The 12,007-nt window shown below is 46.9% G+C and overlaps 1 protein-coding gene across 5 annotated transcripts in view; it reads right to left on the bottom strand.

Moving 5' to 3' along the window:
- Positions 1-6,173, bottom strand: part of FAM81A (family with sequence similarity 81 member A) — a 50,628-nt gene extending 44,455 nt beyond the window's left edge. Inside the window, exon 1 of one of the 5 annotated variants that reach the window (XM_053364679.1) lies at positions 5,861-6,173. Coding sequence is in view for 3 of the 5 variants with exons in the window: in XM_053364677.1 (XP_053220652.1) it covers positions 5,492-5,666 (175 nt within the window). In the remaining 2 variants the exon portion in view is untranslated. The other 4 variants (XM_053364680.1, XM_053364677.1, XM_053364681.1 and 1 more) reach the window with 4 other exon arrangements.
- Between the last annotated feature and the right edge of the window lie 5,834 nt (positions 6,174-12,007).

The raw sequence follows: 12,007 nt of genomic DNA on the forward strand, positions 1-12,007 counted from the left end.
TGGACCAACCTTTGTCCACTCAGTTCTGCAATGACCCCCCATGCTAGTCAAAATGTGCAGTTTAATAATTATGTGCAGTAATTCTCCCGAGATTTTCTCTCTTTCTAACAGGTGGACCCAGGCCCACTGCTGTTAAAGTTCCTGACCTCACCCCTTGGGTCCACCACACTTAAGTGAAGAAGGCTATTTTAGATTGGACAGTTACACCAAATCCTGATGATCCTCTGAAGCTAACCATCTCCAGAAGAGCGCCAGACGGCTGGACAAGTGGATGGGAGGGACGCCCGCGGGCAGCGTCCCCAACGTAGAGACTTTTTTCCCAGCAAATTTTAAGGCACCGCCAGGACTTTTGATATTGGGGCCAGAACTCTTTGATATAGTCACTCTGTGTGTCAGGCCTCTGCAAGGGTGGATATATATTCCTGTGGGTATATGTTAATATATGTAGAGGGAGAAGCCCCTTTCGGATACAGTGTGTTGGGAAGAAATCATGAGAGTATTAAGCATCCACAAGGACAGGTGGGAAAATTGGTTAAGATAATAGGCTCCTCCTCAGAGAGGTGGGACACAACCTCCCAAGAAGCAAGGCAGCTGATAGAGCACGAGTATCAGTGGGCCCTTCAGCAATAAAATAGATATGTCCTAGATAATATTTCAGCCACCATTGATCACATGGAAACAATGATAGCCAGGAACCCGCTGAAAACTACAGGAGGTGATCTATGGGGTTGGTTATATTTCTGGCTGCCTCATGGCAGTTGGCTCAGGCATATTGTGGTATTATTAGCAGGGCCGCTATTAATCCTTTTGCTTCTTTGCCTCTGTATACCCTGCTTGGTGCAATGCTTACAAGGTGTGATGCAAAAAATAAAAATAAAATATCATGGCCCTTATTGTTCTCCCCCAGGATTATAAACCCAAGAGACCAGGACGAACCTAGGAGATAGGTTGTCCAAAAGAAGAGGAGGGAATTGAAAGGGTTAATCTCAATACTATCTGCACCTAAGCTAACTTCTGCTTTTGTGGTTAAGCAGCTAGCAAAAACCGCAATTGCAAGCTGTGAGCTACTTCCTCTTTGCAATTACTTGAGCTCTGCAAACCAGGAACTACTCTCTGCACATGCTCTTTGCTGCAGTAACGCAAGAGAAGAACACACGAACAAGGGAAGGAGGGGCGTTTAGCTAGCCATATGCCATATAAGGAAATAAGCTTAACCTTGCCAGCTGATTGGAGAATTTGAAGAGGTGGGAAGAGATGGGCAGACTCTCAGGTATAAAGATGCTTGTTTATTTGTATCTATGGGCCAGTCTTTTGGGAACGATCCCACTGGCCACCTCTGTGCACAGATTTCAATAAAACTTTTTTTCTCCAAAGAAGAATCTTTCCTGGTGCTTTTTGCTCTCTCTTCGGTCCTGGGGACGCAGGCAAACGATTCCCTGGCAAGGATAAGGCTTCAGCCTTCAATAGGACCCCACGGAGGAATGTGTGTGGAAGTCAGAGTGTAAGATAAACAATGACAATTGTATAACTGATGTACTAAGATATGTAAAATGCATAAATTTTAAAAAGGAGAAAAAGCTATCGGGGTTGGGAGACGGGAGTGACTATTAGCAGGAAAGGGGTGCTGAGAAATAGCCAAGAGGTTGGGCAGATGAGACACAGCGTACCTAGCAGAAGAGGGTTGAGAGACCTGAAAAGAATAGGCCACGTGCTCCCAATTTTCCAGGGAGGGCCTCTCTTCTCTGTCCCCTGCTATCTTTGCTAGATCCCTGCCACCATTCTTGCCTTTGAGGGAGGGATGCCTTGTGGCAATTACAGTTGTCTAATATATCTCTTTGGTCAAAAGAGCTGCTGCCCTCCTGGCTTTTGAGGCAGGCTGTTGAAGAGCAAATGCGTTCAGCTCACAGCCTTCAGCAATGGGCAGGGCTGGAGGGGAAGACTTGGTGGAGTTTGGGAAGGTGGGTGCAGGAGGCAGAAGGGTGGAGGAGATGAACTTCAGAGAGCCCAGCAGAAAGGTGGGCTGGCACAAAACCCTCACTGCAGACCCCAAAAGAAGAAGTATATTGTGGCATCCCCATGGCTACTTTACCTGCAAGGCACAATATGTGGGCCTGCCTTGGAAGATGATATACACAGTGGCGTAGCGTGGGGGGGTGCAGGGGGGGCCGGGTGCACCGGGCGCAACATCTGGGGGTTAGGGTTAGGGGGCGCAAATCCACGGGTTAGGGGGCGCAAATCCACAGGTTAGGGGGCGCAAATTACTTGCCTTGCCCCGGGTGCTGACAACCCACGCTACGCCACTGGATATACACAGCACATGCCAAGTGATGCAGGTTAGAAAATCTTCCATTTTTTTCATCAGGTCATTAGTAACAATAAATGGGGGTCAACAGCAAATACAATATTAGGGAAGCTTGGAAAGTTCCCCCCTTTATGCTTTGTTTACAAGTAAAACGAACACTATCGCTCTTCAGGAAATTTCGCAGTGCAAATTAGGCTAATTTGCATTGGAAATTTTTCCAGTACAACGTATTTTCAGAGAAGTCACATTACTAGCACAAGCTTTGCATGCAGAAGGTCTAAGATTTAATAATTATTAAAGGCAACCACATTCGTTATGGCATGAACTTCCATGGACTAGTAGAATCTGCTCCATCAGAAGCATGATGAGTTGCATCAGATGGAGTGGCATCAATGAAGACTTCTGCTAAATTTGTTAGGCTTTATGATGCTGCAAGACCCTTTGGTTATTTTTGCTCCAACACAATAACACAGGCTTCTCTCTGGAAGCTGGTAGAAAAGCCTCAGGAACAGAAGAGGGTTCTAAGCACCAGGGGGGCAGGCTTCCTTTGAAATGCTAATAGGTGTCACAAAAATGTGGTTTTTTATTTGAACTGTGACAGGGAAAGAGAGTAAAACCCCTCCCTCCCAGCAGTCCTGGGGCTGCTCAGGCATTTGCTATTTGCTCAGTAAGATAAAATACATGTTAACTGTATCCACTTCACACAACGTAAGAAGAGCCTGCTGGACCAGTCCAATGGCCCATTTAGTCCAGCATCCTGGGGAGGGTGTTAAAAGGCCTTTCAGAGTGCGACATGCTTTATGGATGGGCTCTGTAGCCAGAAGGAGTCTCTCTTTGCTAATCACAGCTGTCAGTGGTGGAGCAAGGTGACAGGAGGTATTTTGCTAATCACCTGAGGTTCAGTTGCGGAACCAAAAGGCTGGACATAAGTAGTTTAAGAAATTAATTAATAAATAAGCTGCTCTCCAAGTGACAGAGGGAAAAGTTGAGAACTTGGGAACTTCCCACCCACATGTAGAGATGCCTTCACGAACAGCTGTCTGGGCGAAGGTGTTGGGCACCATTCAAGGTAGTCTAGCAGCAGAACAGAGAGAGCTGACCCACAGACTAAAGAGGGAGGAGGAGGAGGAGGGGTGATGAAGAGAGCACCTGTTGCTGAAAAATCAGGTTAAGTGATGGTCAGTAGAGCACCTGTTCCTTTCATGCAGAAGGTTCAAGCTTCAATCCATCTCCATGGAGGAGAGAGAGATTCTGTGTTGGCCAGCAAGTAATGGTTTTTTCCTCCTGCCTTGCCCCATCCTCCAGCCCTAGGAGATCTTATAGGGGAGCTGTTTCCAGAGGAACAACTGTGAGGTGAGAGAAACTCTGTTTTCCATCAGGTGGCTGGTTTCACCTGTGCTGCCCCAAGAACTTAACAGTGCTTAGTGTAACCGACCCGTAGAAAGGACTCTATGAATTGAAAAGAGAGATGCTTATGTACCCTTGTTAACTATGAAAATCCTTTTTTAAAAAGAACCATTATTTATAAAAAAAAACAATGCTTAGTGTATTTTTTGGCTGCTATTTTGTTAATGTTGCTTTGTAGACTATGAATGTTGCATTGATTTGTTAATCATATAATATGACTTTTGCTTTAATTGTGATGTATAACTTATTTTTTAGTTGCTACTTTAGTTGCTACCTTTTTTAACAGTGCTTATAGATTGTAATTGTTTCACTGATAATTTGTTAATTATTCTATATGATCTATGCTGCATTTGTGATGTTCTATGATGTTCCATAATGTTATTATTTATTGTTTGCAAGTCGCTTTGGGATTCATTTGAATGAAAAGCAGTATAGAGTTATAATAAATCAAATCAAATCTCCAGGTAAGACTCCCTGCCTGAAATTCTGGAGAGCCGCTGCCAGTCAGTGTAGACAATACTGAGAAAGATGGACCAATGGTCTGACGTGTTTTCTATGTTCTATTTCTAATGATGGGAGGAGGGGGAAACCTGCTCCTAGCTGATGGAATGGCAAACCCCAGGGATGGCTGTGCTCTGCCTCCAACTGGTACCCACGGTCTGGATACCAGTTGCTGGGAACTGCAAATATGGAAGAGTGCTCTTGCGCTCAGGTCCTGCTTATGGACTAATAATAATAATAATAATAATAATAATAATAATAATAAATAATAATAATAATATATTTATTATTTATATCCACCCATCTGGCTAGGTCTCCCCAGCCACTCTGGGCATCTGCCTGGGCACTGTGAGAAGAGGATGGTGGACCATGATGGGCCTTTGCCTGGATCCTGTGGGGCTCTTCTTATGTTGTTATGAAAAGACAGGTTGCAACTCTCCCCGCTTTGGCAGGGCCAGCCATTGACCCGGCTAACAACAACTGATCCTCCTGCTGCTGGGAAGGTGAACTTTGGATAACACTGTACAAACAAGCATGTTGGATGTTGGAGAGTAATAATTAAGCAGAGATTCCTGCCACCCACCCTCAGACACTGCAGAAATCTCTCCCCACTGTAAGAATAATGTCAAGCAAGTGAGATGTCTCCCTCTTACCTTGACTGTGTGGGGGGTGCCTCAACAGGGGGCTGGATCCCTGGGTCCAACTTGCAGACTTCCACTGTCAAGTTCTCCTGCCCAAGCCTCATGGAAACAAACGAGAGATGAGCAAGAGAGCCCTTACATCTCTCCCATTCATTTCTAGGAAACTTGTGCAGGAGAACTTCTCAGTCCATGCCTCATTAGGAATGGGGGAGGAGGAGTTGCTATTTGGATTTCCCACCTCAGGCACCAAAATAAGCCTTGGCCCATCTCATCCCAGCCTGAAAAGGCATCTTTTTTATGTATGTACATCAGCTCATTACAATTAACACAACGGCAAACATACCCGAAGAAAGAAGCCCCATCAAAAACTGCTTGTCATAAGGCGCAAAAAAGCTCCTCACCACCATCACCAACCACACAACACACAGATCTCCCTGCTGTTGATTTGTTTGTTTCAAGTCACCCACTGAAATGCTCCCTCTCAGATACCAGTTTATTTTGGATCTTCAAAGGAACATTTCTTCATCCTCCACCCCATCGTACGCTGACTATTTTGAGAGAAGTCACAAATGTACAACACATCCCCTCCCTAGGGAGACGACCCCCCCAGCAGCACCCCCCAACAGCCTAAGAAACTCACAACAGAACATGCCACAGCTGCATCCAGGGCCCCGCTGACAGCATTCAACATGGCTTTGTTCCCGTCGCCTCAAACTCGTGTCTTCGGAAAACCAAAAGTCGTCAGGATCCTGGCATGGTGGAAGGAGGCGGCATGCAGTGTCTCCACTGGTCTTGACAGAGAAGGCTTCCCTCATTCCCCGCCCCCACTCTGCTTCCCCACCCTCATGCGAGAGACGTGTGGTCTCAGTGCCAACACACCTGAAAATATGGAGGTGGTTGGAAGCAATGGTGACAGAAATGAACCGAAGGTCAACACCAGGAGCCTCACCACATCCGAATGCAAGTTAAACGTCTGACTGGAAGCAAGTTGTCTCCCAAGGCTGCTTACCTGGGTCTGGTTAGGGCAGGGCTGGAGTGCCCCAAATCTGCTTCTGAGTATCATAGCAGCATATTCGACTACACTTCTTGTTTGGGGGGTGTAGGTATTTTTCAGGTCAGCAGCCACACCTAAAGGCTTCCCAGGATGAAGCTGGGATGTACTGGTGCCCCTCTGTTGCTGCTTCCTGCCTCCACCGCGGCAACCGAGGAGCGTGGCAACCGAAGAGCCCCCTCGCTCTTCTTGGCTGGGCCTCGGAGAAGAAGAAGCAAAGCAGCAGCTGGGAGTTGTTGCCAGGACGCTGTCGCTATAGCAACATGCATCTCAACCTCCGTGAAGCAAGGCCCTCCTCAAGAGGAGAGAGAGAGAAGGAACTTATTTATAGGGAACAAAATATCAGCACATACAAATCCTCTTTGAAGAGGCTTAACCCCACAATTATTTCCTAGCGGGGTCAGTTTCTCTCAGAAGATTGGCAGGGGGAAGAACAGTTTCTTCCCTTCTTCAAAAGCAAATTGCCAGCTGTGACGAATTCTAATCCAGGCAAAGCACAGACACAGAAAGAACACTTTGGCTTCCCATAGCTCAGGCTTATATCCTGTTCAATGTACGCCACAGAATTCCTGCAGGCACACAATGCTCGGCTGTAAGGAAATGAAGTTGGTACACAGAAAAGGTCCCGGTGACATTTCTCCAGGCTGTCATCATAGAAATTAATTACCCCCTCTCCCCCCACCTCCAGTAAGAGAGAGTTTGGCCTGGTGGCAAAGCAACACGGTTGTCAACCAAAGTCAAGACAGGCAGTATTGTTTTTTTACAGAGAACAAAAGGAACCCCATGCAGGGCCATTGAGGCAAACTTCCCACAAGGAGGATGTTGGGCTCCATGAAATGCTACAAACCTCAGCCATGGAGCACCATCCCTTGGGAAGTTCTCCTGCACAAGCCCCCCTCCCCCATGGAAAAGCACATGCAAGAGTCCTTACGCAGGATAATTTCTGGCAGGTTGTGCCTCCAGTGGGAAGACTGGAGGGAAGTGTCACTTGGGGTTTCACCCCAGCACCTCAGGGCTATAGCAAGTGGCCTGCTCCAGGCAGTCGGGTCCTGGGACTGGCTGCCTATCCAAGTAGGCTGAAAGACATCATTCACACTTGGGGTTCAAAACAGGCAGAGATCAAGTTTCAGAGCAGCAAATGTGAGAGGCTGAAGGCAGGTGCTCAGGCAAAGCCAGGTGGGGCTCAAGAAAACCCACTGGAAAAGTGGAAAAATGGGAGGTTGGCAACAAGGCTTTCACATCAAAGATGAGAATTATTATTATTATTATAAATTTCTGTACCGGCTTTTATCTGAAGATCACAGGGTGATTTACAATATCAAAACACAAAAATACACACCATAATAACAAGCAAAAACAATACCCTTACTCCAGTTTAAAAGGCCAAATATTGTTTAATTAGCCATAGGCCTTGGAGTAGAGGCATGATATAGCTTGTAATGAAGGTACCAGGTGAGCCTCTCTGGGGAGAGCATTCCACAAGTGGGGGCCACTGCAGAAAAGGCCCATTATTGTCTTGCCACCGCTGGACCTTTCATCACAGAGGAGGCACACGAAGAAGGGCCTGAGCTGATGATTGCAGGGTCTGGGTTTATATGGGGTTTATATGAGTAAAGGCATTGAGGAATTGTGGTCCTGAGCCATTTTAAGACTTTATAGGTCAAAACTAGCACTTTAAAGTGGGCCTGGAAACTAATTGGCAGCCAGTGCAGTCAGGCCAGGATCGGTGTAAAATGCTCAAACCGTCTTGCCCTGTTGAGCAACCTGGCTGCCAAATTTGAAATCTGCTGAAGTTTCTAAACCGTCTTCAGAGGCAGCTCCACATATAATGCATTGCAGTAATCTAACCTAGAGGTTACCAGAGCACAGACAACAGAACTTCGGCTAACCCTGTCCTGATAGGGGCACAGCTGGGCTACTAGCCAAAGTTAATGGGAGGCACTCTGCACCAGCATGGTGTAGTGGTTAAGAGCAGTGGACTTGTAATCTGGTGAACCATGTTCGCTCCTCCGCTCCTCCACATGCAGCTGCTGGGTGACCTTGGGCCAGTCACACTTTTCTGAAGTCTCTCAGCCTTACTTACCTCACAGAGTGTTTGTTGTAATATACAGTCATACCTCATGTTGCGTCCGCTTCAGTTTGCATTTTTTCGGGTTGCGGACTGCCGAAACCTGGAAGTACCAGAACAGGTTACTTCCGGGTTTTGGCAGTCACGCATGTGCAGAAGCGCCAAATCGCAACCCACGCGTGCGCAGACGCGGGTTGCAAATGCTGCGGGTTGCAAACGTGCATCCCACACGGATCACGTTTGCAACCCAAGCGTCCACTGTAATAATGAAACCACAACACAAGATTGGGAACCAGCACAAAATAATGAAAACATCGGAGAAAAACATCTAATTTTGCAGCAGCACATGAAATGGTGGCATATGACAGCAGGAAAATAACAAATTACCCATCCGTCTCAGAAGATAAAACTAAAAATTACCATTCAAATATCAGGCTTTACCTGGCCCCTAAAGCTTTAAGGGTGCTGGGTGGGTGTCTCTGAGGACATTCTAATAAAGGGGAGCCACAACTGAAAAGGGCACTTTCTTCTCCCCTGAAGGAGGGTGAGGCCAGTATATCTGAAGGAGCGTCTTCACCCCCATCGTTCTACCCGGACACTGAGGTTCAGCACTGAGGGCCTTCTGGCAGTTCCCTCACTGCGAGAAGCCAAGTTTCAGGGAACCAGGCAGAGGGCCTTCTCAGTAGTGGCGCCCTCCCTGTGGAACACCCTCCCACCAGATGTCAAAGAGAAGAACAACTATGAGACTTTTAGAAGACATCTGAAGGCCTGTTTAGGGAAGCTTTTAATGTTTGATGTATTACGGTATTTTAATATTTTGTTGGAAGCCCCCCAGAGTGGCTGGGGAAGCCCAGCCAAATGGGCAGGGTATAAATAATAAATTATTATTATTATTATTATTATTATTATTATTAGGCGGCACCCACAGGAAGACTTCTGGCATAATGTTTTGGCAGGTTCATATAAGAGTAGCAAATTCTTCAGAGTTGTCAAAAGCCTGGAACTGTCGAGGAAGAGATCTGTCTATAAAAAAGAGCTAAATAAATACACATTTACAGTCACATCACCAGCTCCCTGCCTAGCCAAGAGCATTAAATTTAGAGTAAGCTCTCCCTTCCCCCACCTACAGGTATTGGGGCAGATTACAGGTTAGGACATCTCCGTGGCTGTCCTAGCAGCCATGAAGTTATTGAAAAGGCAGTGGGAATATTGAGGTCCCCAAGAATGAGCGTGGGGTACTCAACAGCAAGCCTCACCTTTCTGAGACCACTTCTGTTAGCTGAAGATGCCTAGTCTGTCCTGATTAGCCAATATCAGATGCAAAAACTGGTAGCCAGGTTTTCTGGAAGAGATGGGACCAGGATGCCCTACAGTAGAAAGCCCTCCTGCCCCTTCTGCAAGCATGAGAGCTAGTGTGGCACAGTGGTTATGGTACTGGACTAGGACCTGGGAGAGACGGGAGTTGAAATCCCCACTTGGCCAGGAAGCTTGCTGGGTGACCCTTGGCCAGTCACTCCCTCTCAGCCTAACCTACCTTGTTGTGAGGATAAAATGGGGAAAAGGAGAATGCCACCTTGAGCTCCTTGTAGCGAAGGTAGGATATAAATTAAACAAACAAACACGGTAATTCAGTTTTACTAGCAAACCAGAGGTTAAACTAACTCCTTTCCAGCTCTGGAAGGAGCAAGAGGAGCGTTCGTGCAACCCACCTACACACTACAACTGACACACTAATGTGTCGCGACACACAGTTTGGAAAGTTCTGCTCTATTCTGTTATTGCTGTAAATAGGACTGTCAAAGGTAGAAGGGAACATTGCTCGGTAGTTATGAACTTCTGTCCAGCATGGCAGCAGGCTGTTTTTGGACAATAAATACAATCAGACTGAATAGGAAGCTTTGACTTATTTGGAACATGAAGGAAACAAGATGTTCTCAGAAAAGAAAAAAGAGTGGAGCAATAATAATAATAATAATAATAATAATAATAATAATAATAATAATTTCTTATTTATACCCCGCCCATCTGGCTGAGTTTCCCCAGCCACTCTGGGCGGCTCCCAATCAGTGTTAAAAACAGTACAGCGTTACATATTAAAAACTTCCCTGAACAGGGCTGCCTTAAGATGTCTTCTGAATGTCAGGTAATTATTTATCTCTTTGACATCTGATGGGAGGGCGTTCCACAGGGCGGGCGCCACTACCAAGAAGGCCCTCTGTCTGGTTCCCTGTAGCCTCACTTCTCGCAATGAGGGAACCGCCAGAAGGCCCTCGGCGCTGGATCTCAGTGTCCGGGCTGAACGATGGGGGTGGAGACGCTCCTTCAGGTATACAGGACCGAGGCCGTTTAGGGCTTTAAAGGTCAGCACCAACACTTTGAATCGTGCTCGGAAACGTACTGGGAGCCAATGCAGATCTCTCAGAACCGGTGTTATGTGGTCCCGGCGGCCACTCCCAGTCACCAGTCTAGCTGCCGCATTCTGGATTAATTGCAGTTTCCGGGTCACCTTCAAAGGTAGCCCCACGTAGAGCGCGTTGCAGTAGTCCAAGCGTGAGATAACTAGAGCATGCACCACTCTGGCGAGACAGTTCGCGGGCAGGTAGGGTCTTAGCCTGCGTACCAGGTGGAGCTGGTAGACAGCTGCCCTGGACACAGAGTTAACCTGCGCCTCCATGGACAGCTGTGAGTCCAAAATGACTCCCAGGCTGCGCACCTGGTCCTTCAGGGGCACAGTTACCCCATTCAAGACCAGGGAATCCCCCACACCAACCCGCTCCCTGTTCCCCAAAAACAGTACTTCTGTCTTGTCAGGATTCAACCTCAATCTGTTAGCCGCCATCCATCCTCCAACCGCCTCCAGGCACTCACACAGGACCTTCACCGCCTTCACTGGTTCTGATTTAAAGGAGAGGTAGAGCTGGGTGTCATCTGCATACTGATGAACACCCAGTCCAAACCCCCTGATGATCTCTCCCAGCGGCTTCATATAGATATTAAAAAGCATGGGGGAGAGGACAAGGAGCAAGAATAGGAGACTAGGGGCAGAGCTAAGGGAAACATGCCTCCCAAAACCCATATTGTGTATCCTTTAGATTTTCCATACATTTTAAACTACAACGGTTTGGAAAAACAAATCTTGAGTTTCACTCAGTGCTGAAAAGCATAATTTGTTTGGGCTTCATCTGATTGAGGTACATCTGAAACATGTGACTCAAGGGAAGGCAATGTCACAAGAAGCACCTGGGCTCTGGCTTGAGCCAGCGACAGGCCTAGAGGTTCTGCTCATCACAAGGGGAATTTCATGTTGGTGTAAGTTGTTTCCCACTCACAGCCCTGGCCCAATTGCTAGCTTATTGCTTAGCATGACAACAGTTATCCTTTGTTAATGATAGGTGTTGGTGTTAGGCGTATGAAACTCACTACATGATGGGCAGGATGAACCATTAGCAGCATGGCTGGAGTGTGGCCAACTCAGCCCCAGATAAGTACTGAAACCCTGTTAGGCCAGAACTGGGTTGCTTGGTTCCTCAAAAAGTTGATGATTCATAGCTGAACTGTGTGAACTGTCCCTAATGGAATGAAAACCACTATGTCTGAGGGTCAGATAAGACCCAGGTGGGCTTACCACCTTAAAAAAAAAATCACATGCCTAGCTTGTTCATTAATAGGGTTGTTGGGGTGGATGTCTAATTTTAATTTGAGACAGGGGTGGGATATTAACCCCATACCTGCCTCTCCTCCCTTGGATCCATCACTACAAACACTTTGAGCCCAGCTCACGCTGGGAAAAAAGCACGACTGGGGAAGTAAGGGGAAGCTTTTTCTATTTATTGTGATTCAGCAACCATGGCTGGTCTTGTCCCGTCAGTCATCACATCTAGTTTGGCCCTGAGGTAATGTGAGGTGGGACACAGAAGCCCTCTCCGTGGGGTCTTGTGGGTTCTGCTGACCTGTTTACACATCTAAGTTAGCCACTTGCTGCTGCAGACATTAAGAAAGACAAACATCTTTCTTGGGAAAGAGAATCAGAGAATTGT

Source organism: Podarcis raffonei, chromosome 14 (assembly GCF_027172205.1).
Source record: "Podarcis raffonei isolate rPodRaf1 chromosome 14, rPodRaf1.pri, whole genome shotgun sequence".
Classification (NCBI taxonomy): domain Eukaryota; kingdom Metazoa; phylum Chordata; class Lepidosauria; order Squamata; family Lacertidae; genus Podarcis; species Podarcis raffonei.